This window comes from Crinia signifera, chromosome 4, assembly GCF_055691185.1.
Source record: "Crinia signifera chromosome 4, ASM5569118v1, whole genome shotgun sequence".
NCBI classification, from domain to species: Eukaryota; Metazoa; Chordata; class Amphibia; order Anura; family Myobatrachidae; genus Crinia; species Crinia signifera.
The window spans coordinates 205,041,942-205,068,680 of NC_139220.1; the positions used below are offsets into that span (position 1 = coordinate 205,041,942).

Sequence of the window (26,739 nt, forward strand, 5' to 3'; positions counted from 1 at the left end):
TACAATCAGTGAACCTTTTATTAGGCAAATATCAAAGTCACACACAGATGTTCATCTACGCAAGCTTTGCATATCATAGTTTGATCTTTTAATCAGATGTCAGCATTTGGGAGAAGTCATTGCAGGATTCTCTTGTTAACTATTAAGGAGCTGGATTTTTATTTTTTATTTTTTTTGACGGTTATGGATCTGGTTGCCTCCACATAGACCAGGGGTAGCCATACTGGTCCTTGATCTAACAACAGTTCCTGTTTTCCAGAACAGTGAATCTTTAGAATGTGTATATTAGGAATGAATGCAGCACATGTTTGAAAATGTGACGGTAAAGACTGCACATGTGTACCAGCGAGGTGGTCTGGAAAAGACCATTTTAGCCAGCCCTGACATAAATAATCTTATATTATGTATGTTTGCATAGTGATAAAAATAATTAGCAACCATGTCTAACCGCTGACATCCCTAGCCTATTACATACATTTATTGTGAAGGTATATTGTGGTGCCAGGTAGACATTAATTTATTATATTTGTTTAAATAATGGAACCAAATAAAATGCAAAATTGTTAAAAGAAAAAGAAGTTATGAAACTTTATCATAGACTTTTAATTACATTTTCAGGTAGTAGTCACTTGCAGTTTAGCTATAGTTTTCCATCAGAATACCTGTTAGTCTGATTTTATGGATTTACAGTCGGGGTGCAGTCAGTATGCTGCAGCTGGCATCCTGACTGCCTTCAGAAGCCGATGCTAAAATCACAATTGGTGAGTATGTGGGGAAAAGTAGCGGTGGCCAGGGGGTTAGGTTTAGACTCTAGTGGGGGTTTAGGATTAGGCTGCGAGAGGGTGTGGGGAGAGATTTAAGGTTCGGCTGCAGGGGAGGGGGATAGTGGGAGGTTAGGTTTAGGCTGTGTGAAGGGGGCTTTGGGTTAGGCACTAGTGATGAGGTTTAGGGTCAGGCTGCAGAGGTGGGGAGCTTTTAGGGTTAGGCAACTACAAGGGAGGGTTAGATGCCTTTATGGAGCCCCCTGTCGGGATTTTGGTCACCAGAATCCTGAGCATCCATATATTGTATGTACAAAAATGCTGCGTAGACTTGAATGAATTACCAATGACTCATAACACAACATACTGTGCTTTCTTTTTACTGTTCTTTTTCATATCTGATTTGTGCAATATAATATACAGCACAACGCACCTTCTTATTAGAGTTGTTTGTGATCAAAAGGAGAGTTGTTCGGACACAGTTGGATTTTATGGAGGACAATGATCCCACTGGGTGTAAACAATCTTTATGGACTCTGGTATCAAAAATTAGCATCATTGCGATGGCGCCTTATTTTTGCCCTGGATTCCCCTGTATTTCTCTTAGCAACCTGGTAGGACTCTGGATCATGAGATTTCAGTTGGACTGTATTGCCCCCCCCCCCCCCCCCAGCCTGCAACCCCATGGTGCCAGTCATCTTTAGGTGCCTCATTTTGTAGCTTAGTTTAATTTTATCTATTTTTTTTTGCATAGGTGTATGTGCTCTGCTTGTATCAGTTCAGCTGCTGAAGGAGCAGTTTTCAGCTAGATGATTGGGAGCCATGGAAAGGGACGGGGTTATCTATTGGCGGGGACCCCTCACAACACTCATGTTTCTGTTGAGGACATCCGGACCCAGATATAGTGTTTGCCCACACCCTTTTAGAGTGTGCTGGGCATCAACACTATCATAAATCTCAGCGCAGGGTTTTCCTAGAGTGGGTCCTTTTCATAAGGACTTTTTTATTTTTATGCTGCAAGAAGACTGGGGGTATGCAATGTTAGTCGTGCTCCCGCAGCCATCGTCTGATGGGGGAGATGGCTGCGGGGCCCTATTCAATGCTGTCTTCCCCGACAGCATTGAACAGGGGTTCTCGGCAGAACGAGCCCGACATCACAAGCTGTAGGGCTCGTTCTGCCAAGAAATGCTGGAAATAGGCAAGCTCCCAGCCGGAGCTCGTCTATTTCCACCCTCAAATCATGGCCACGCCTCTTTCTCGGCGGCCGGGACATTGAATCCCGACCGCCGAGCTCAAGTCGAGCAAAGAGAGAACGGGACAGGGGCACAGCTGTCGAGCTTGCTCGACAGCCGTACCCTGACATTGAATACAGATTGGACTGCTCAACTTTTAGCCTTGTTATCCGAAGGGGCAACTTTGGGCTTTCTGCAGTGGATAAATGTGAAAACTTTGTATGTTTAAGTTTAAATCTCTGTCTGAATCCATTGGAGGGACACTGCGTGCTCACCATGGTTATATTGATGCTTTTTCTTTTGTGTTTCGATTTGGTGTTTCTCAATGGTTTATGCATTACTGTCCTGTGAGGCATGATTAGAAAAATAAAAAGAAAGGAGCTTAAGCTTTGAGAATCCTTTAGAAGTGCTAATTCTATATTATCCCCTGTAACCATGGTATCATTGTATCCCAATTAATTCAAAGAAAAGTTTTGGTACTCTTTACTTAGAAGGGCGCCCATCTCGGCCATCTCGGGCATTGAATGCACTAAAAAATCAGGTGCGATGCGACAGACGAGATGCCCGAGATTTCCCATAGGGAACAATGTTAAATGTCTCAATTGACCCGATTTTCCTGTTCAATGCCTCAATTGACCCAATTTTTCCATAGGAAACAATGTTAAATGGGCCACAGAGGCCAAATAGGCACCCTGAAGTGAATAATGGCCACCCGAATTGTTAACGCCACCCCACGATCAACGTCAACCCGAAGCGTGGCGAGCGGCGGCGGTACGTGTCCTACGACCTTTTCATACCCCCACTATCCACGTCGGCGTGGAGTTGAGAATAGAAAGTGTGGCGAGCGCAGCGAGCCACCGAGCCCGAAGCGTGGCGAGGGGACGCGGATACCTTCACAGGTATCCGCGTCCCCTCGCGGGCTTCACAGCTGTCCGCGTACCCTCGCGGGGCTCGCTGCGCTCGCCACGCTTCAGGCTCGCTGCGCTCGCCACACTTTCTATTCTCAACTCCACGCCGACGTGGATAGTGGGGGTATGAAAAGGTCGTAGGACGCGTACCGCCGACCCTCGCGGGCTCGCTGCGCTCGCCACGCATCGGGTTGACGTTGATCGTGGGGTGGCGTTAACAATTCGGGTGGCCATTATACACTTCAGGGTGCCTATTTGGCCTCTGTGGCCCATTTAACATTGTTTCCTATGGTCAATTGAGGCATTGAACAGGAAAATTGGGTCAATTGAGACATTTAACATTGTTCCCTATGGGAAATCTCGGGCATCTCGTCGGTTGATCGCACCCGATTTTTTAGTGCATTCAATGCCCGAGATGCCCGAGATTTTTTACTAACGATGCCCACGATCAAAATCGTGGGCGCCCTTCTAAGTAAAGAGTACCAAAGTTTTAAATGCCAATAAAATAATTCAGTTTTGCATGATGCAGGAAAACTTAGGCACATTTGTTTTCTGTTCAGGTTCTTCCTCCTTAAAATTACACCTTTTTGTCCAAGTTACCATATCTTATATGTTCATTTTAGCACCCTGCCCCAGTTAAAATCCTTAAAATTCCTCCTTCCTGGGGTGTTTCTGTCTATAGCGGTAGTTCTAGCAAAGTCTGATTTGTATATCAATACTGAGCTACCAACCAGACTGTTAGAGACATCACAGCAGAGAGTGACACCCCAGGCAGGAAGGAGGAACTGCAAGGATTTTTCAAAGTGCAGGGTGATAGACTGAACACTAGGTACTGCATATCAGTTTTAATTCAAATGTATGTGTGTGTGTATGTATGTATGTATATATATATATATATATATATATATATATATATATATATATATATATATATGTGTGTGTGTATGTGTGTGTGTATATATATATATATATATATATATATGTCTCTCTCTCTCTCTCTCTCTCTCTCTCTCTCTCTCTCTCTCTCTCTCTCTCTCTCTCTCTCTCTCTCTCTCTCTCTCTCTCTCTCTCTCTCTCTCTCAACAGGTTGACACACACTTATAAATCAATGCCTGGGGTCGCCTCTCAGTGGCCCTACGTAGAATCCACACAAATAGACATTAGATAAAAATGGCGCTCACCAGGGCTTTATAATCCAGTTTGGATATTTTATTCCATCACATAAGTGTGATGTGGTCATGAGTAAGGCCATGTTCTGTGGCCGAAACATCGACCTGATCTGTATTTATCCACTTACAGTATGTGATGGAATAAAATATCCAAACTGGATTATAAAGCCCTGGTGAGTGCCATTCTTATCTACTGTGTGTATGTATGTATGTATGTGTATATATATATCAGAAGGTAGCACGCACCCACGGAGACTTGGAAAAAAAACTTCAATGACTCAGATTGCTGTCAAACGTTTTCGATGCTTTATTGCATCGTCATCGAAAACGTTTGACAGCAATCTGAGTCATTGAAGTTTTTTTTCTGCTATTGACAGGCCGTCCGCGTCCTTTTGGCACAGGCACCGGAGCCATTTACCTATTGAATTGGAGTGCCTTCCCCACGACTATATATATATATATATATATATATATATATATATATATATATATATATATATATATATATATATATATATATATATATATATATATATATATATATATATATATATATATATATATATATATATATATATATATATATATATATATATATATATATATATAATTTTTTTTTTTTTTATATAGCGCTCTTTCTCCAATAGGACTCAAGGCGCTTAACAGATGGAATGAATGTAATACAGTACAGAAAATGTGTATTTTTTTTTTCACAGATAAACTGACACTAAAAATACCCTGGAAAAATTTGTACGGTGATGCAGTGGTTGCCACACTGGAGGGTCTATATCTGTTGGTGGTACCAGGAGCAAGTGAGTATCCAACTGCAAGCTATTTTCCCTGTTCCTTATTACTGGGAATTATATAGTACTTGATAAGAATCAGTAAACATGTAATATTAAAAATATACAAATGTGATAACTGCATGGATCAGGAAATTATAGCAGTTGCTTTGGCAATAAACTGTACATGGTTTTATAAAAATTGTATGTATTAACATTTTTCCCCTCATACATGTGTACACACACACACTGTGCTTATTGAGCTAATTAAGGTTGGCTTTAGCCATGAATATCAGCAAAACCCAACCAAATAGGCACACAGCAAAAAGTCCCATTTTAGCGCTGAAATGGGTGTCTTTTCACAGACTTGCCACCCCAGTGGGTTGAAGCTGAAATGCTGGCACTGGCAGCCCTATGCGCCTGAATGGAGCTACATTTTAATACCCTTTTTGGGCTCTAGTGACCATGAAAATATTTGAATACAACCCCAAATGTCTTGTAATATGCCTTGTGGCATAGTGTTGCTGAATGCTTTGATATGTGCAACAAAATCACATGTATTTCTAGAGCATATAATGGGTTCATAATAGATGAATACATTTTTTTTTAGTCATGAGATTCATCAGAATTTGGTAAAAAATATAAATCCATGCAGTGTTCTGGCACCCTTTTAAACTCTAAAAATGAAAATTACTACACAAAAGAATCTTCCGGGAATAAAACGCAGAAAACCACCTCAGTTGATCATGAAAACTTGTGTTCAGTTAATGCAAAGCATGGCTAATGGAATTAGCCTATCAATCTCTTACCTGCAAAGTTACCTTTGTGGTTGGTTCTCCAATCCATTTTCGTGCTTATTTGAACAAAGTGAACTGCCATCATGTTGATATCTTGTCGGTCTGAAAATACCATCTTAGTTACATGCTGTCTGTTAGGTGTGGTTTTGCTTTGGACAAGAGCTTTTAAATCTGCTCTGCTTTCTAGAGCCTTGATCCTTTATTTTTAGTTGGACCATAGTCCCTGTATGCATCACTGTTGAAGCCCTCCAGACCTAAAAAAAAGGCAAAATTCGTGATGAATTGTTGGCCCTGAATCACCAGGTGTGCTGCAATTCAGATCTCAGAGAGCCGAATCCTCCCCCCCCCCCCCCCAACTTCACGATCTGCGTTGGGATTCAAGTCCGGTCCAAGTTTTGCGCCAGACGTTAATCTAAGATCCCAAAGTGGCAAGGAAAGGCTAAGGTCTTGGCCTATGTTCATAACTTGTGGTTCAGCTTCTCAGGCTTAAAAATATAAAAAAAGCTGGTTAAAGCACAGATAACACAAATCCTCAAGGAGAGTCCAAGTGTGTCCGCAGTTGCGATGTCTAGGCCTGACCTTCTTCCCATCACTGTATGGGAATAGGAGTCTCATTCCACCATTTGCATCCCTTCTGCAAGTCCAGTTGCAAACATTAAGATTGAGATGTCATTGTAGAAGTACACTAGGATGAGGAGGATATTGGTGTATCCTGCACTGAGGAGGAAGTTGTCGATGAGGCTTTTGATGGTCATGTAGTTTGTTTGAATCAGTCACTGGTGGAGACACATTTTGGCCCATTGTCATGCCTGGGCAAAAGACAATCCACCTCTTTGGTCTGAAATAATTCCTACCCAAATCTGGACAACTGTCTCTCCACATGTAGTCTTTGTAAAAGCATAATAAGTAGGGGGTAAGGATGCCAACCACCAAGGAACATCTTTTTTATACGTCGCCTGCAGCGCATTCATCATGCATTATTGTCAAGTTCAGAAACTTTGGCCAAGAGCATAAGCAGTTAATTTACACCTAAATCCCCTTTTCCTGTTTACAGGTGCGTACAAGCCACACAAACTCCCCCTTCATCAATTTCTTCCTCAGTCAGGATTAGAGGTAGTCCTGCAGGCCATGTCTCTGGCATGACTGACTCCTCTCCTATTTGGGATTCCTCCAGAGGATCCTTGAATGCTATGCCTGCTGATGCTGCTGGAAATCGATTGTCATCCCAGAGAGGAAGTCTGAAGACCACTTCTACTATTTTAACTAAGCAATTGACTGTCCAACAGTCATTTTGCGAGGAAGATTAAGTATGACCGCAGTCAACTTGTTGCAAAGCGGATTACTGAGGCCGAAACGACTATGCTGGTGTTACATCTGCCTCCAGTATCTGCCATCAGTGCATTGGGATTTAGACCGTTGATGGATGTGCAGTGTCCCTGGTACCCAATCCCATCTAGATTCCACTTTACTGGCAAGCCTGACGCTTGTAATAAAAGTGTAGTTGTCAAAAATATAGTTGTACACACTGTCCACTTTGCCTTGTTTCACATGTCACTAGGGATGCCAATCCCGGGGCATTTTTTCAATCCCGGGAATCGGGATTGAAAAATGCTCAATCCCGGGATTCCCGGGATCCCGGGATTGGCATCTCTAAGTCAGTTTAGGCCAAAAAAACAATAAAATAAGAAGCCCAGTCCCAGTCCCCCCCCCACGCTCCAGCCGCCCCGCACATTCATTTACTTACACCAGCGGCCGGGAGCAGGGCAGACAGGAGCGGGAGGCGTCGGCGGCGGTAGCAGCAGAGCCGACGGCTGATGCTGCCAGGTCCGGTCCAGCGGGCGGCCGACGCTGCCAGGTCCGGTCCAGCGGGCGGGCAGCAGAGCGGGCGGCCGACGCTGTCCAGGTCAGAGATGATTCTGGAGCAGGTATGGGCAATCCGACCTGCGCAGCGTGATGGTCAGAGGTCACGCTGCGCAGGTTGGACTGCCCATACCAGCTCCAGACTGCAGTCTGGGGATCAGGAACTCCTGGGTAGCGTCTGAGCACTCGCTCAGACGCTGCCCGGCATTAGATATGCGCATATAATCCCGAAATCCCGGGATTGGAAGATCCAATCCCGGGATTCAAATCCCGGCGTTTTTTAGGCCAAATCCCGGGATCCCGCCGATCCCGATCCCGGGATTGGCCACCCTACATGTCACATGTCAATGGCTAACAAAGATGTATTGCCTTACTCAGCAACAACAGCAGCGGCATCAGTAGCATAATCTCAAATGGCAACTCGTTACTAGGCAGGTTACGTGGTGTGTATCATCAGTTTCTGTAAGAGGCAAACTGATGGGTACCTCTTAAAGAAACTGAGGGAGATAATCGCACAATGGCACAAATAGACTTTCCGGGGTTTTTTTTATATCTGACAATGCCACCAATAATATGCGAACATTACATCTGGCCAAATTCCAGAACATCCCATGTTTTGCACACAAAATTTAATTTGGCAGTGTAGAATTTTTTGAAAAATGACAGGAGTGTGCAAGCGATACTGTCGGGTTTTTGGGCAAATTTCAACATTCCTCAACTATGTGTCGAAGACTGGAGTACCAGCAAACCCTCTTGAACTTGCCATACCATCACCTGAAGCCAGAGGTAGTAATGAGGTGAAATGCTACCCTCTATATGCTTCAGAAGGTGGAGGAGCAGCAAATAGCCATTCAAGCCTATACATCCACCTATGACATAGGCAAAAGAGGGAGGAATGCAATGACTCAAGCGTAGTGGAGAATGATTTCCGTCCTGTGCAAGCTTCTCCAACTCTTCGAACTTGCTACACGTGAAGTCAGTTCGGACACTGATGGGTCATTCCACTCATCAGGTTTTTGCACAAGCCGCTGGAGAAAGTGGAGGAACTAAAATGGAGCAATTACACTGTGTGTGGGGCTTGTGGAAGAAGACCCTCATTTTCTTTGCCATAATTCAATGGTAGTCAATCTGTTGATATCAGAACACTACTTTGTGGCCAACATGCTTGATGCTAGCTTTAAAGCTTACATTTTCTCTCTCTTTCTGGCGGACACAAGACCTCAAGCGGAAGGTGATACAGCATCAGCTCCTCCTATTATTTTCTCCTGCAACTGGGGCTGCGAGGAAAAAAATGCATTTTAATAGAAGAACTGCTAGCGGTGATGCAGGGCAGTAAGGAGCAAGTTTGGCTCTGGTCCAGACTGAAGGAGCTGCCTACAATTACTGACATGCCTACTGTCACTGAATATGATGCTGCCACCATTGAAAGAATGGTGGAGGATTATATCGGTGACCGCATCCATGTAGGCATGTCAGACAGTCCATATATATATACTGGCAGGAAAAAAGGCCTTTTAGAGGAACTCCGAAAGAGTTTTTAGTGCAGCCGGGAACCTTGTCGGCAATCGACGTAAGAGGTTGCTTCCACATAATTTGGAGCCTCCAAGATGTACGAATGGCCCTGTGATGGTGGATTCCAGCGGGGACTAATTAATACTCAGTGAGGATGTATACAATGAAGGGGGTGAGCAGTTGAAAGGGTGAGAATGAGGAAAGCATCTCCACTCTGTAGAGCCGGTTTGTACAAGGAGAGATTATTTGCTTCTTTTTTTGTGGGGGCCCAAACAAACCAATCATTTCAGCCAAAGTCGTGTGGCAGACTCTGTTGCTGAAATTATTGGTTTGTTAAAGTGTGCATATCCTGTTCATACTGTATAAGGGTTGAAGGGAGGGCCCAAGGACAGTTCCATCTTGCACCTCTTCCCTTTGCATCATGTGCTCTTTGGTACATTGCCAGTTTTTTTTGCGGGGGCAAAACAAAGCAATCATTGCAGCCACAGTTGAATAAAATAAGACAAACATGTATGCTCACATATGTAAAATGGGAGCTGGGAAAATTTTAAATAAGGCATCTGCCACAAAATATGTAAATGAAAATGCAATACAAAACACTGCTAATTCTTCTAGATCTTTCTGCTACATTTGACACTGTTGATCACAATCTTCTCATACAATACAAAGCCCATTACCAATTTGTGATCACGCTGATTTTAGACACTTTTTTTATTTTATTAGATTTTTTACCTATGAACATACTGGAGAAAGGCTGCAGGCATGGGTTGGGTTTCCATAAATAGCATAATCAGTTTTAAATATTTAACATTTGAATACATGCCATGTGTGTCTGTGTTATTGTAATCCTTTAACCCCTTGAGTGGTGTGTTTTGCTGGGGGGAGGACAAACCTACCAGGGCAGGTTTGTTCTGCCCCAGAAAAACCCACCACAGACCGTAGGAGCCCCCCCAGTCTCCCCCTAACCTTCGCTCCGGCGTTCGTACAGTCAGAGCAGTGACCTCAGACGGCAGGCTCAGGGATGTTCGTGAAGGCTCGGGAGGTTTTGGGTGCCTCACCTCCTGAGCGCTCCCGAGTTCCCCCCGAGCCACCCCGAACATCCCTGAGCCTGTCGTCTACGTCACTAATGTAAAATGAATGGCAGCAGGGGTCAGGGGGACTATGGCGAATGAACACCAGAGCAGTGGTGATGGGGGGGGGGGGGGCTGGTGTGTGTGGTAGGGGGGCTCTAGAGGTGGTGCGCCAGTGGTACACACCTGGACACCACTGGTGCGCACCTATTCCATATTAGTGGTATGCCCGGAAATTTTCGTCGACCGCCCGCTGCAGCAGTGCAGCTGAGCCCGGATATTTCCAGGCATACCACCCTTAAACAAAATCAAATAAATATGTCCGTTCAAGATCTTCCACAGTACGAATATAAGATATTTTGTGTAATAAATTTTTTTTTTTTAAAACAACCCTTAAGTGAGTGAGTGGAATTTGTAATTTTTGTGTGTTTCTACTCATCACAGGCATAAAATATGATGCAGAGAAAGAGGAAAGAAATTTGCAAGAGGCAAAGCAGAGAGAGCTACAGCGGATTGAAGAGGCCATGCAGAAAGAGAAAGGTAGATGGCTATTGTATGGTAAAAGTCAGCATATCAGGATTTATCTACAAAAAAACGTAAATGATTTTAATTTCTGTTGCTTATTGCTTGCCATTGGATGCAGAAGTACTTGGAGACTGCTACAACCTGCAGGGCTTTGTTTCTAGTAGCACAACATCTGGTGCGTATAAAAAAATTCTTTGCAATATGCTGGAAATTAAATGCCATTAAAAAATCTATTCATTAGAAGTGTAATTTTTATTTAATAAAATTGTTATGGGCAAGGGGTGATTCCGTGGCTATTTCTAAGCGATCTGACTAGAAAGCGGGAATAGCAGAATACAAATGTGAATGACCATTATGGCCACATAAGTATGCTAAGAGGTGTACAAAAGATTTAAATTTCCTGAACTAATGGTATGTACGCACGTAGAGGTACAATGCAGCATACAATTTTGACTGTATAGTCAATATCACATCGGGATCGCACAGTTTTTTTAACCTTGCAGTCCCGATTCGCGCTCCCGCACAGCACAAATCAAAGCCAGATAGAAAGGGCTGCATTGACTATATAGTACAGATCTGTACAATAGTCAAAATTGCTTGCTTGTCTTCTGGCTTGCTGTGCAATTCAATCGAATACATTTTAGCTACAGTATGTATTGCCTGTGAGTGTATATGTAGGCAAACATATTAATAAAGCTGTTACATTTTGCATCCCCACATATAAAGCGATCTTCACCTGCAAATATCTGTAAAAATGTGTTGGTTTAATTCAAAAGTAAATGTTACAAAACAGGATTTCCTCAACGGTCCCACAGTTTTGTATTTAAGGGTCTTGCATGACTCTCTGGGGGTAAATTTTACGGATTGCTGCTTTAATAAAGCTGCTCATCGTTTGCGCCTTTTTAACAGATTGATTTTAAAAGGGAAACAAATGTTAAATAATGCTTGCTTAGCATTTATTCCGGTACTTGTGTATTATCACGGCGCCCATCGCATCGCATACCACTAATTAAGGTATGCGATGGGACAGATTTGAGGCTTTTCCCGGGCAGAGTGTACAATTTTAATATTGTGTTGCATCACATGCTATTATTATGGCATGCGATGCGACACGATTTCAATGTTAAATCGCCAGCCAGACCCGATTTTTAATTGTATCCCCACCCTGATGGGTAATAAGTATGTTAAATGACCCCCCATTGTGAACGCCACCCCACTATTAACGCCAACCCGAAGCGTGGCGAGCGGCAGCGGTACGAGTCCTCCGACCTTTTCATACCCCCGCCCCTCGCCACGCTTCGGGTTGGCGTTAATAGTGGGGTGGCGTTAACAATGGGGGGGGGGGGGCATTTAACATTGTACACCCACCGTGATGGGTAATGACTATCTAAAATATGGTCTCGGGGGCATTTAACATAGGAATTAGGCATCTGGGTGCATGTGCGACTTAAAATCGGTCGCATCGCATGCGATGTAACGCGATTTTTGGTTGTACAATGACCTTCGATGGAAATCGGGGGCGCCGTGATAATACACAGGTACCTTTTATTACAGTTGCTGTTTTTAATTTATGGTACAAAAGTTGATAATTATTGGTGACATTGATAAAGTGATGGTTGGCAAATCTACCCCTTAGTGTTAAACGCCTGTACGGTAGTTAATTGAAATGTATAAATTGGAGAAGTTGGCCATATCAACCAATCAGCTTCTGCCATTCATGACTGTACTTTTTATAATTGTTACCTCAAAGCTGACTAATTTCTATAGGCAACTTCTACATTGGTCTACGGTTTCATATATCCAACCCCCCCCCCCCCCCCCCCATACCCAAGTGAGGAAGTAAATACATATAGATGACTGACTGATGGGATGCTAGTGATGAGAAAACTAATGCCAGCATCCCAATACAGGGATTGATGACAGAGGTCAGGTAAGTATACTTACCTTCCCCCACCCTGCCTAAACCTAACTTTTGTTCCCACTCATGTCTAATTCTAACCTTTCTACCCCACAGCCTAAGCCTACTCTTCCACATCCTAACCCGAACCTCCCGTTCTAGGTAGAAATGTGCAGATCCAGATTTACCCGGATCTTAAAACAGGATCTTATTGGCTATCAAAGACATGTGACCGCATTTTGCCAATAAGATCCCGTTTTGAGATCCGGGTAAATCCGGATCTGCACATCTCTAGTTCTAAGTGCTTAATCATGCAAAACCACAGCCTAACCTGAAGTCCCTCACTAGAGGACAAACCTGCCCCCCTCCGCTCACTGGCCTAATGCTAAATCATCTGCGATCTTAAACTTTTTATGCCAGTGTCGGTATCCTCTAATGTTAGGATGCTGACATCAGTATACTGTTGTTAACCGCATCCTGTGAGGAGATATGACCATTATATTATCTGAGTCCTGTGCTATACATGCTATCTTGTCTATTTGAGATGTTCTTTTATATGTCGTGGAATACATTCTATCTGAAATAAATAGTGTATATGCATGTGTGTGTGTGTGTAAAATCATAAATCATTATCTTGTGACTCATGTTTTTAAAGGCATTGAAATAATTTCCTTTATTATATTGTCATTACACACGTATCTCTTCTTATTGTCCGTGTTTATTTTGGCAAGCTTCTCACTTTACAGCTGTCTATCTTTCATTGTCTTACCCAAAGTTATTGAGAATAACCCTGCACGTCAGTGTAATCTATCCCAAGACTTTGCGAAGGTTGCATTCACAGCAACTATTGGCTTGGGAATGTAGCTGCTTTTCCTTTCAGTTGGCACTAAAGTCACCAAGACTGTGTGGCACAGATCAGGGAAAGTGGCACTAATGGCTTTACGCAGACTCACAATATCCTTAATTATGTAGAAAAGAGGAAAAAAAGCTACTGTTGCCACATTCATCTATCTAAAGGTGGCCATACCCTGCTGAGACTTATCGCAGCAGTGTATGGTCAGCCTATCCCCTTGAGCCACCTGGGACCTTCACCGGCAAGAAGGATCGCATGCAGTTCTTTAACATGTGATGTATTGTATGCAATCTGCTGCCAGGGGTGGGGGGATCAGAGTCTGAGGTCAGACATGCAGCAGGTCAATCAAGCTCTGTCACTCCTTTGGACATACATGCATACATACATACATACATACATACATACAGTTGATATAACAAATAAACATAATTGTTGATCTTAATTGATACAGGCAATTAAAAAAATAAAGATACTGATGTTGAATAGACTTGTTGAACAGTAGATCTAACATTGACGTTTGCAAATGTGTATATTCTATTCCGTAAATGGGTTGTTTACTGTTCTGTATCAGTAAAAACAAAAATAGCTTTATGTCCCTTTTATGCCATGAGGATTTAAGCCATAAATCTTATGTGCCGCAAGTAGTGGCACATCGTGGGTGCCTTTTTAGTACCCATGATGTATCGCATCCGATGCGGGGGGGACGCAGAGAGCCGGGTGAATAAAAAAAACAAAAAAACACAAAAAACATACAAATAAATATGAAGGATGCGCTGATTGGCTGAGATCAATCAGTGGCTACCCTTTCTTTTGTATGCTTTTTTTTTTTTTTTCTCCTGCACCCAGCTCGCTTTGCCCAGATCAGTGTCCCCCCTGCCTGACTCCTTCAGTCTGCAGCTCCCTTTTGAGTTGCATGTGATAAATTTCATGTGATTTATCACATGCAAAATTTGGCACATCTATTGCTTAATGATATGTGAGCCCTCCCAGGGGAGCTACCAGGGAAATCAGGTCAGAGATGTCGGCCTAATGTATGGGGGCCTTTTCTGTTGCCGCATCATGAGATCTGTTTCTCATTAAGGATATCGTGTGTGTGGTCTATTTACTATGCTGTAGCGAGCGATCAAGTGGATGGAGATCAAGTACCAGCCTTTCAGTGTTTAGCTGCCATCTTATGATGTGTTTAATAAATTATCACCCTACCAGCTCCTTTAACTTTTCACTCTCTGCTTTATCTCTCCCCATGGCTTAGTAAACAGACCTCTTGGCTTGTGGTCCCCTCATCCTATAAGTTTGCATTGATTTTAACTAATTTTTTTTTATCCTTCTCTCATACTAATGCTTTCAATATAAAGGACCTAAACGTAAAAAGCACAAACATTTTAAAAAACGTTTTAAGGTTCATGACACTAAAAAAGGTGGGTAAACAATTTTATTTTTTAAGCATGCTTGCTTGATCTCTTGATTTTTATTGGAATGCTGCTGATATTCCAAACAATGGGTCTTCTGTCTTGTCTTCTGTAGTTTTTCTTGGTTATTATTCATTGACCATTGCAAAGTTGTTGAGTAGAAACGATGCCTGAAACAGAACATCAGAATTATTTGAGCATATTACTCATGACACACAAGTTTTTATCTGTGTTTTTTTGTTTTTAAAGACAAACCAAAGGAGGAAAAAAAAGATACATTCCTGGAAAAACTAGCTGCACAGGTTATCAAGAATCTACAGGTCAAAATCACAAACATTCACATCAGATATGAGGATGAAGTGAGTATTTAGGCGTTACCCTGAGTGTGGAGAGATGCAATCTTATTTATTTAGAATTCATTGCGATTACATTACACATTTTTGGAAAAAAAAGGTGTGCTGTTGCATAACAATTTTACCCCACAACTAATTTGAAGGCGGTCCTTCTAATCAATACTTGGCGTAAATATAATGTTGGTTATTTGCGCAGATCTAATTCTGTATGTGCGCAAATGAGTCCTTCGATCTAGCAAGCAATCTAGCATCAGATCGTAAACAATTAGTGGCCTGATGGTGTTTACAAGGGAGGTGATGGCGGTCACCTCTGTTTTTAAAAGAAAAGGCATTGCACCACCAATTCAGAATCAGTTTATTGGCAGGTGTATCAATACAAGATGCATAATATACAGGAATTTGTTTCCGATAACTACCGCTCGCTGTGACAATACGTTACATTACATTAGAACATACAATAAGACAATTAGCAGCATATCAACATGACCTAGGGAGGGGCCATGACAGATTTAGTTGACTATTTGGTTGGGGATGCGTTAGGGCTACGCTAGTGAGGAATTGACTAGGATGGCCACTTGGGGGGAAAAAACTGTTTCTGTGTCTAGTAGTCCTTGTAGGCCTTAAGCTGTACCGTCTGCCAGACTGTAGCCTCCGGAACAGGTCATGTGCAGGGTGGGACTTGTCCTTGATGATCCTACCAGCTCATTTCAGGACCCTTGCATGATAGATGTTCTTAACTGCAGGGAGATTTGTGCCTATGATTTTCTCTGCTGTATTCACGATGCGTTGTAGTCTATGTCTGTCATGAGCTGAGGCCGTACCGAACCAGACTATGATTGAGGAACAGAGAATGGATTGGATGATAGCTGTGTAGAAGCGTATCAGAAGCTCCTGTGGCAGTTTAAGCTTCCTTAGTTGGAGAAGAAAGTCTCTGCTGGGCCTTTCCTACTGTGCTCTCGTTGTTAGGTCCCCATCTTAGGTCCTTGGAGATCGTGGAGCCCAAGAATCTGAAGGATTTGACCGTAGTAACCACGCTGTCCTCCGTAATGAGGGGGGGTGAGAGAGAGGGGTCTTCCTGAAATCAGTGATCATCTCCACAGTTTTTGTTTTGTTTAGCAGTAGTCTGTGCATGCTGCACCAGGAGGTCAACCGATTGACCTCCGTCCTGTAGGCAGACTCGTTGCCCTCTGTGATAAGACCTATCAGTGTGGTGTCATCCGTGAATTTTTAAGGAGCTTCACAGATGTGTCTGCCGAGGTTCAGTCATTTGTGTAGATAGAGAAGAGAAAGGGAAGGATAACGCACTCCTGCGGTGCACCCGTGCTGGTTGTCCTGGCCTCTGAGATGAATTTCCCCGCCTTGACTCTCTGTACCCTGTCCGTTAGGAAGTTCGTCACCCATGAGCATAGCCATTCTGGGACATCTAAGCTGCACATTTTTGAACGCAGAAGATCAGGGATGATAGTGTTGAAGGCGGAGCTAAAGTCCATGAATAGGACCCTCGCATAGCCTCCTGGAGAGGCCAAGTGCTGCATGAGAAAGTGTAGGCCAAGATTCACAAAATCCTCCACCGATCTATTAGCTCTGTAGGCAAACTGCATAGGGTCGAGGAGGGGGCTCGCTATGGCTTTCAGGTGGGACAGTACCAAGCGATCTAGCGCCTTCATCACCACCGATGCTAGTGCAACAGGTCTGTAATTATTGAGGTCGCCAGAGGGGGAAGGTTTCTTTGGCACAGTGATAATAAGAGAGCTCTTGAAGCAGGCTGGGACTATCCCAGTAGTGCGTGATCTATTGAAGATCGTTGTGAAAATTGGTGCTAGCTGATCAGCGCATATTTTTAGGACAGATGGAGCTACGCCATCTGGCCCTGGCACTTTCTTCAATTCAGGCCCTTGAATAGCTTAGTGACCTCCAGTTCTTTCACCTGTAGAGGAAGCAGGGAGCGCTGGGGGAGTGGTGGGGTTGCTGCCAGAGCAGCCTCTGCTGTTGCATGATGGGAAAATATGTTGCTGTGGGCGCAGGGCTTTTCAAGCCTGCAGTAGAAGCGATTCAGGTCCTCTATTAGCTGTTGACTGGTGACTGCGCAAGAGGATGGTGGGCTTTTGTAGTTTGTGACCGCCTTAAGACCTTTCCACACTGACTGGGGGTCATTCATGGAGAAGTTGGACACAAGCCTGTCCGCATATCGTATCTTAGCTGCCTTGATTTCCCTTGTAAGGGTGTTCCTGGACTGCCTGTATTTGTTAATGTCGCCGCTGTTGTGTGCTTCCTCCTTGAAGAGGCGTAGCCGCCTCAAATTGGCAGTGAACCAGGGCTTATTGTTTGCGTAGATGCAGACGATTTTTGATGACACGCATAAGTCCCTGCAGAATTTTACATAAGACTTCACTGAGTCTGCCAAGTCATTAAGGTCCTCAGCCAGTGAGTCTCTGCAACGGGCGGCTTGCTCGACCACTTGGGTGCTGCATGCCCCATGAGAAAGGGAAGATTAGGTACTATGGAAGGAGATAACACACCAGCCAATCAACTCTTCTGTCCTTTTTCAAACATAGCTAATTGGCTGGTGTGTTATCACCTGCTACTTTATCTCCACTCCAAGCATAATATATCTGCACCAATAATAGTTGGCTTCATGGTACAGTAGCACAGTATACGGTGCTATACACTGACCAGCCAGACGTCTGCATTTATTTTTGTAGCTTTTTTAAAATCTACAAGTACTGTCATTTCAAATTTGTAGGCTTTAGTTTTTAAAAAATATTCTACAATGTTTATTTATCTTGAATATAGTAGATTACACATTTATAAAGACACTTTTTTTTTATATTCAAAAGTCATTTTGTAAAAGGCACTTGTATTGATTGTATTTACAGATTACTGATGTTGATGTACCAGTATCTGTAGGAGTCACTCTCGCTGAGCTGAGTCTTCAGGTAAGTTTTGTTAGTCATTTATTTATCATCTGACTATGACATGAAATCAATGCAAACCATTGCATGAAAGAGTTTGTATGTTGTGAAACTATCACATTTGGGTCATTCCATGTCAGTTCAACCAGGGGTGTCCACCACCTGTCTCGGATTTCTACAAATATTTTTTTAGTTAACAGAGGAGTTCAAAACTATTTATGCCAAATATTTTGACTATCTGACAATTAAATGCTTAAATATTGATTTTCCAATATATTAAAAACATACTATTTGCAGCTTCTTTATCCAGTTTATTTGTAGTATCATGGGGTTGATTAAGGAATAACCAAGAAAAATTGGACCCTGATAGATAGATAGATAGATAGATAGATAGATAGAATTCCTTTATTCATCTCACAATGGAGAAATTTACAATTGTTACAGCAAGGTTCAAGTACAGATAAGGGTGAAAATAGCAAATAAGATAAGAAGTTCAAACAATATAAATCTAGTATCTAAGAACATGTAGGTCTCTACAGACCATGACAGTTGTACATTCTGATTGCAGCAGGTAGAATTATGGTCTCTTATCCTCCCGAATCCAAAAATAAAAAACAAATTATTTTATCTGCCTTATGTTTAACATTACGGCAAAAACACTTAAAAACACTAGGTTCAATGAACATTAATGTTTTTATTTTTTAGTGGTGCTTAACAAAGGTATACGTTAATAATACACAGAAAATCTGTAAAATATGTTTAGTAGGGGAGAGAAAGAATAATGAAGTTGACCCTTGATTACTGGTGTATGCATTCATAATTTACACATTGTTAAAAACCATACCAAAAAAAGTGAACTAAACTGAGGCAATGGGATAACACTCCAATACAGAAAATAAAACTTTACAGAAATTTAAGGGAATAGTATTTCCTTTTGAGAAACCAAAAATGAACCTTTCCAGAGCAAGAGACAGGGAGACACAGAAAGACAGCCAATCATGGCAACTGCTTACCCAAAGTGTGCATTTGGTAGTTCTTTAAATATGAACTGTCATATTACTATCTACTCAACAACCATTGGATTACATAGCTGGTACCACTTTACAGATGAAAAAAAAATGTATTCTGAAAACTGAAGTTACAAATGCAGTAACCAGTGATTATGAAACCACAGTCTGCTACCATCATGAAAGGCTTCTGCTGCTAAGAATTTCAGCAAACCTGCTGTAATCCTTTCGTGTCTCATAACAAAGGAACCAGAAAAAGCTTAACGGTGCGCACACACACTAGAAACATCTGTGATATTAAGATTAATTTTGAATTCCCCATCCGTCCTAGACAAAAGATTTTGTGTGAAGATTACATTTTGACAAATATTTAGATCGATACCTGAGCTCCCGCATGCTCCAGTAGACCTGACGGCCTGAACACCTGAGCGACTGCGGATTTGAATTCCCATGCGCCTGAGCACCGAAAAGCACCTGAGCCTGAAAACATCCTAATGCACCTGAACATCCTGATAAATGGGCTGGTCTGATTTTTAAATTGCGGTAGTGTGTGGGCACCTTTTGGAGTTATGTCACTGAAGTTTGCTAAAGAACATGATGATTGTCCGCTTCATGCGGTGATTAAGCCAGGACAGACATTTTGGCCAAAATGCAGAATTAAACTGTCAAACGGGAAAGAACAAACAAACACAGATATGCCAACAAAAGAAGTTGAATCTCCGGTGGAGGGTGTAACTGAACCTGTAGAAACAGATGAGCTGAATGAAAGTATTACAAATTTTTGTTGATCACCAGTGAAATTGCATGGGGTAAACAGAAGACACCATGAGGCATAAGCTAAAAGAACAGCAGGCAAATACAGCCATTTAAGAGAAGCTTACTGAAATGGTTTATCTTCGTAGCACATCACTAGAATCACCCCAGAAATAAAATAAAAAATGTTCAGGCTGTGATGATTTACAGATTCTGATATTTGAATTAAAGCAAAGGTTTGAAGAGGCGTCATGACGAGTAGTAATAAAAAATATTAACTGTGGCACCAAACAATTAGGCGGAATCCAGAAGAATTTAAAGTCACAGAAAACATAGTGAAAAAACATCAAGGAAACGTAAAGAAACCCTGGGTATACTGTCAGATCTGGAGAAATATAGATGGAAAGCCCTTCTTTTAGACATAATTCATTAAGTACAGCAGTTTTACAAAGATGATAAACATTCTTGCATGTGCACTGAAAATAAATATTTTGATCCAGGAGGTAAAAGGATTCACAAAAAGCTACTCCTATTAAACTTGAAAGATCTTTATCTTGCCTTCAAAGTCAGTTTTTTTCATACATTCAAGTTGGAATGTCCAAGTTTTGTTCCTTACGACGTATGTGGTGTTAGTGTTGCGGCAAGCGGTATGCTGTGTGTGTGTGTGTGTGTGTGTGTGTGTGTAACCACCAAAACTAAAATTATTGGTTGCTGCTTTACCACTAAAGATGGATTACAAAGACCTAACTGAAATCTTTGTTTGTTCTTCATTGAGTTGACAAATGCCCAGGTCTATAAGCACTTCCGAAGATAGTTGAAAAATAATTCATGATAGTCACATGGATAATGACAAAATTGTTTATAAGCAGTGAGTCCACACTGACCAAAGTAAATTGGTTACAATCACTAGAAATGTTGAACAATTCTGTGAAGTTATTTGTATTGCTGTTGACGATGCAACAGACCATCTATATACAGCAAATTCACATGCTGAATACTTACGCCAGCTGAAGGAAACCATTCGCCTAGAAGCTATTGTATTACTAGATTTTGCTGAAAATTACTCATTCATGTGTCGGGATGCAATTTATGGATTCCGCTGGGACAATTTACGTGTCACAAAATGGAATTAATGACTGCAAATCCAAGCTGTATAGCCATCTAAAAACAGCAGACTGACTGGAGCAAGTACTCGTCACAGGTTTCGGTCTATAAGCTATGATGAGCTACACATATACTGTGTATCGATTTGTCATCAGACGACATGAAGACAACAGGAACCAGAGTTAGTGTCACTATGACCACAGTCACAAAAAATGTAGACAAAAGTTATCTGCAACCTGGAACATACACAGCAGCAGTGTACGATAACATCTAGTACATTGGGTATATCATTCAATGTAATCTGGAGGAACAAGATGCGCTGGTTCACTTCATGAAACTAAACCAATCAACAAATTTGCTGTCCTGGCATTCAAGAGAATACAGTAAGTACCTTTTTTTTTTTTTTTTCTTTCACATTCACGTCCTCTGTTTACCGGAAGTGCCTACTTTCCAAGGAAATATTGGAAAACCGAAAACACTCTCTACTGACTCTTTAAGGAAAATTACAGACTGTTACAACAGGTTCAAAACAAGTGAAATTAATTAGATTGTTCACTCAACTTCAGTTATGGACTCAAGTTATAGTAAAGGTTTTAAATTTCATAGTTTCTTTTGTTTTTCATATATGTGGTACAACAGTAATCAAGCATCAAATTCATTATTTTTTCTTTTCTCCACTACAAAAAAAAAAGTACCATGCTGATTTTCTGTGTGGTGGTAATACTGTATATACCTTTGTTAAGCAGCCCAGCGTGGGCAGCGGCGCAGGGACGCGCCTAAGGGAACGCCCTGTGTTTCATTGGCATTCCCATGCTGATGCATCCGTGATGCAGGTGCTGGGGGGAGGGGCAGATTCTATCTGGAGATATTGGCTGCCTATCCGCACAGAGGTGTCTTGTTCTGCAAGCACTTGCAAAATCATTCAATGGTCGGCGATAGTTTTTTTTTTTTGCATATTTTAATCAGTGTTTTTTTTTTTTTTTTTTTTCCTTCTCTTACAGACTTCCAATGAGTCCTGGACGCCATGCATATTAAATGAAGCTGCTAAAATAATATACAAGGTAAGTCATGAAGGTACAAATAAACCTCCTTCTGCATTAGTGTGTGTTAATTATTCTATATTATGTCGGAATAAAGCCTCACATGTTCGTATGTATAAATCTGTATTAAATTGTATTTTACAGTATGCTATTGGCATAGAATATGGCAACTTTTCTTTGCAAAAATAAAGTAATTTAGTATTTTTTTAAATCTAAGCTGATCTCGTATTTGGCATCATCCAAAGTTTAGCTGTGCATATATAACATACTAATACAAACATGCAGTGTACAGTGTTCTTAAATGTTTAATTACACATTTGTGAATAAAATTATAATTACTGTATAAATATTGGTTATTTGGCTAAAGAGCTAAAGAGAAACCTTATTTACAGTCAGGTCCATAAATATTGGGACATCAACATAATTCTCATAATTTGGGCTCAATACACCACCACAATGGGTTTGAAATTAACCAAAAAAGATGTACAGTACTTTCACGGCAGACTTTCAGGTATTTACATCCAAATCAGGAGAATGGTGTAGGAATTACAGCTCTTTCTATATGTGCCTCCATTTTAAGGGACCAAAAGTAATGAGACCATCAACTCAAAAGCTATTTCATGGTTAGATGTGGAGTATTTCCTTGTTGTTTCATCATTCGTTAAAGCAGGTAAAAGGTCTGGAGTTGATTTCAGGTGTGACATTTGCATTTGGAATCAGTTGCTGTCGACTCACAATCAGGGGCGGATTTAGGGGTGAGGGCGCCCGTAGGCACATTAATGGCCGCCCCCCTGCCCAATTGTATTATTTTTATTGATTAGTTATAAGCCCTCATTTAATGATTTGCAATTTAATATCAGACGTGCAGTATCTGCATGTCCTATTCATTTACACTCTATTCAAGATGGAATATGGTACAGTGCAGTGGATATTTTGCAGTTACTGGTACATTTCAGGCTGACAGTACTATCACATGCATACAAGTGCCGCCCCCAAACATGTGCCGCCCCTAGGCACGTGCCTCACGTGCCTAATGGGAAATTCGGCACTGCTCACAATATGAGATTCATAGAGCTTTCCCTATCAGTGAAGCAAGCCATCATTAGGCTGAAAAATCAAGAGAAACCCATCAGAGAGAGAGCAAAAACATAAGTTGTTGCCAAATCAACTGTTTGGAACAGTCTTAAAAAGAAAGAACGGACCGGAGAGCTCGGCAACACCAAAAGACCACAGAAAACAATTGGTGGATGACAGAGGAATTACTTACCTGGTTAAAGAAAAACCCCTTCACAACAGTTGGCCAGATCAAAAGGCGTTTCACAGTACAGATGGACATTGACCTGAAGCATACTGCAAAAGCAACCACATTATTTATTTTTTAAGGCAAATAAATGGAATGTTATGCAATGGCCGTTAATCACCTGACCTGAATCCGATTGAGCATGCATTTCACTTGAATGAAGAAAAAAACTGAAGGAAAAATGCCTCAAGAACAAGCAGGAACTGAAGACATTTGCAGCAGAGGCCTGGCAGTGCATCACCAGGGATGCAACCCAGCGCCTGTCTGTTCCAGACTTCAGGCTGTAAATGACTGCAAAGGATTCGCATCAAAGTATTAAAAAGTAAATGTTTGATTTAGGATTTAGTTTGTCCTATTACTTTTGGTCCCTTAAAAAGTGGGCGCATATATAGAAAATATTGTAATTCCTACACCGTTCACCTGAATTGGATCTAAATGCCCTCAAATTAATGCTGAAAGTCTGCAGTTAAAGCACATCTTGTTTGGTTTATTTCAAATTCATTGTGGTGTATAGAGCCCAAAATATGAGAATTATGTCAATGTCCCAATATTTATGGACCTGACTGTATATCATGTTAAGGACCTGCTTATTTACCAGCCAGTGATGCCAATTTGTTGGCCGGTTATGCAGATTCAGTCCATTATTTCCATTATCTTTTATATGTTAGACTACTTACTAATAGTCCACTGAATATACATTGTTGACATCGGTCAAATTTTTATTTGATTACATTAAAATATTTTTATCATTGAAATAGAATATTTACTAAATTAATTGCTAATTAAATGTATGATCAATTCACTAACTTGTTTTTCCATCTTCTCTAGCTGGTCCGTTTGGATAGTTTTAGTACATATTGGAATGTAAACAGCACAATGTATTGCCACCAGTCCCGGGAGAAGATTCTGGTAAATATGCTTTCATTTTGGACTCAGATTGGCATAGTGTGTTCTTGGAAGCTTTGTTTATGTCCTTATTAGTGTTTTCCATGGGCTCTTGTACTCATTTTTGTATATGCATTATTTGTTGTATGTGCTTCTTTTGACCTGTTTCTTAACATAAATACACTAGCTAATCCCACTCAAAGCAAAAGCTTCAAGTCTGCTACCTGTGTATGAAAGAGAAAGATGAAAGAGAAAGATGTCGTTTCACCCGCTAAAGTATTCATCATTTCTCCCCTTTCCCTTCTCTGCTTCAAACTATAAATATTGAGATTTTTTTAAGTCTTTCTAGGTAAGTCTTGTGATGTAGGTCATGCACCATTTTAGTTGCCCTTCTTTGAACCTTCTTAGTTGTATTTATATCCTTCTGGAGTCATGGGAGGTTATTCAATTTTTTCGAAATTTTCGCCGAGCAAAAAAAACGGCAATTTTGCCTGTTTTTGGGGTGAATTCAACTATTCATTCCCTGTGCTGATATTTTTTTTGCTTGGGTGAAAAATCTTGCATAAGCCAAGTAAATCAGCAAAATTGCCGCAAATGGTAAACTCGGCCAAGATTGAATACTCCTCATGGCCTCCAGAACTGGACACAGTATTCTAGATGAGGTTGTGCCAATAACCTATACAGTGGCTTCATTAATTCTTTCTTTCTGCTCTTGATTCCTCTCCCAGTGAAAGTAAGCTTTGGACTTAGATGGGGGAATTTATATTCAATTAAATCTTTACTAATAGATGTGTAGGTACTTATGTATTATCTGGGCTCCCATGTTAAATGCACCCCATTTTTTCATACCCCTACTATCCCACTACGCATGGAGTTGATTTTATATAGTGTGGCGAGCGCAGCGAGCCACTGTGCCCGAAGCATGGCGAGGGGACGCGGTCTTATAAGAAAAACGGGAGCCCAGATATTACATAAGTACCGATGTGTATATATGTAGAGGAGAGCACCACACGATTGGAAAATGTAATTTATTGTAACAATATTTGATGATATAAATAATAAAAAAGAAGTGTATGCATATACAGTTCACAATATAAACAATTCTGTACTTGTGTATTATCAGGCCCCCCCCGATTTCCATCGCAGGGCATTGTACAACCAAAAATTGCGTCGCATCGCATGCGATATGATCACTTGCGATGAGACGCGATTGTACCCGATTTTTTATTGTACAGGCACCCAGATGCCTGATTCCTATGTTAAATGCCCCCCCAGACCCGATTTTAGATTATACACCCACCCTGATGGGTAATGACTATGTTAAATGCCCCCCCCACTATCAACGCCAACCCGAAGCGTGGCGAGCACAGCGGTACGCGTCCTCCGACCTTTTCAAACCCCCACTATCCACGTCGGCGTGGAGTTGATTTCATATAGTGTGGCGAGCGCACCGAGCCCGAAGCGTGGCGAGCGCACGCATAATACTGTGATGTAATAAAAAGCTCCTAATTGCTGTAATAAATATTTTATAAAATTCAGAACGACCGTTTCCGGAATGATATTCTGTATACTTGAAGAAAACTCCTTCATTTAAAGTCTGAATGTTCTAAAATCTTTATTGCATCAATTAGGAGCTTTTTCTTAATGAATTGTTTTATATTGTGAATTTTAATTTTATACACCTTTTTTATTCTTTATACATATCAAATATTGTTACAATAAATTCTTTGGTATTATTCAATTTTCCAAATGTGTGGCGCTCTTTTATTCATATATACATCTATTAGTAAGGATTTAATTGTATATAAATTCCCCATCTGTGCTCCCAGTGGCAATCTGGATATTGCCTAGTTGAACATAGCTTTAAGTAGTTTTTATTTGTCTATGAATTTTTTATCTGGTCATTTTCTGACCCACATAAGTTAATTTATTGAATAACTCATTTACTTCTTCCTACTTCATGGCAGCCATAACATTGGGTTTAAACCCCTCCTCCTCGTTCTAGACAGGTACGTTTTTTGCCTAGGATCCGCCCTCACCACTTATATAAGCATGCTCCACCCTGTTACCCACAGTCTTTTTCTGGTCTCCTCTGGAGAGCTACTGTAGGTATAGGTTTGATATTTTTACTCACGGTAGGCAAGTTGCTGCTGTGGCTTGACGGTAGATTGGGTTGGCAGCGCCTTACCCAGTTTGTCAGCCCCGGCCGGAGGTTGGGCTTGTGGATTGGAACCCAACCTCCTTCATTTTACCGGAATGGTAGTGGAGCGGAGACTGGCCGGGAGAGGCATGCAGGAGCTGGACACGCGTGCCGGGCATTTCCGGATGTACGGCAGGTAAGTCTGGTGGGAGGCCTTGCGTTCTCCACACTTCCGGCGCGACGGTGGACTGTGTGTCCTGACATGTGCGGTTCACTCGGCGGCTGCATGCGTTCCAAATGACGCACTTCCGGGTGCGCTGCGGCGTCCTGTGTGCTATTTAGGCACATGGGAGTTGTTTGTGGCTGCAGTCGTGAGACCTGTCGGTGGAAAGGGAAGATGCCTCTGCTGCTAAGAGTAATACTCTGCTGTCGAGGTAGGTCCTCTCTGAGGACTGGGTGTTTTACTTATT

General features: G+C 41.6%; 1 protein-coding gene across 6 annotated transcripts in view; it reads left to right on the top strand.

Annotated features, from left to right (window-relative positions):
* VPS13C (vacuolar protein sorting 13 homolog C) overlaps positions 1-26,739 on the top strand; it is a 270,747-nt gene that overhangs the window by 18,307 nt on the left and 225,701 nt on the right. For 3 of the 6 annotated variants that reach the window (XR_014473471.1, XM_083183522.1, XM_083183526.1), the window contains exons 4-11: positions 4,787-4,882; positions 10,536-10,631; positions 10,735-10,791; positions 14,722-14,784; positions 15,025-15,134; positions 18,005-18,064; positions 21,906-21,965; positions 24,073-24,153. Coding sequence is in view for 5 of the 6 variants with exons in the window: in XM_083183522.1 (XP_083039648.1) it covers positions 4,787-4,882; positions 10,536-10,631; positions 10,735-10,791; positions 14,722-14,784; positions 15,025-15,134; positions 18,005-18,064; positions 21,906-21,965; positions 24,073-24,153 (623 nt within the window). In the remaining variant the exon portion in view is untranslated. The remainder of the gene's footprint in view (positions 1-4,786; positions 4,883-10,535; positions 10,632-10,734; positions 10,792-14,721; positions 14,785-15,024; positions 15,135-18,004; positions 18,065-21,905; positions 21,966-24,072; positions 24,154-26,739) is intronic. The other 3 variants (XM_083183524.1, XM_083183523.1, XM_083183525.1) reach the window with 3 other exon arrangements.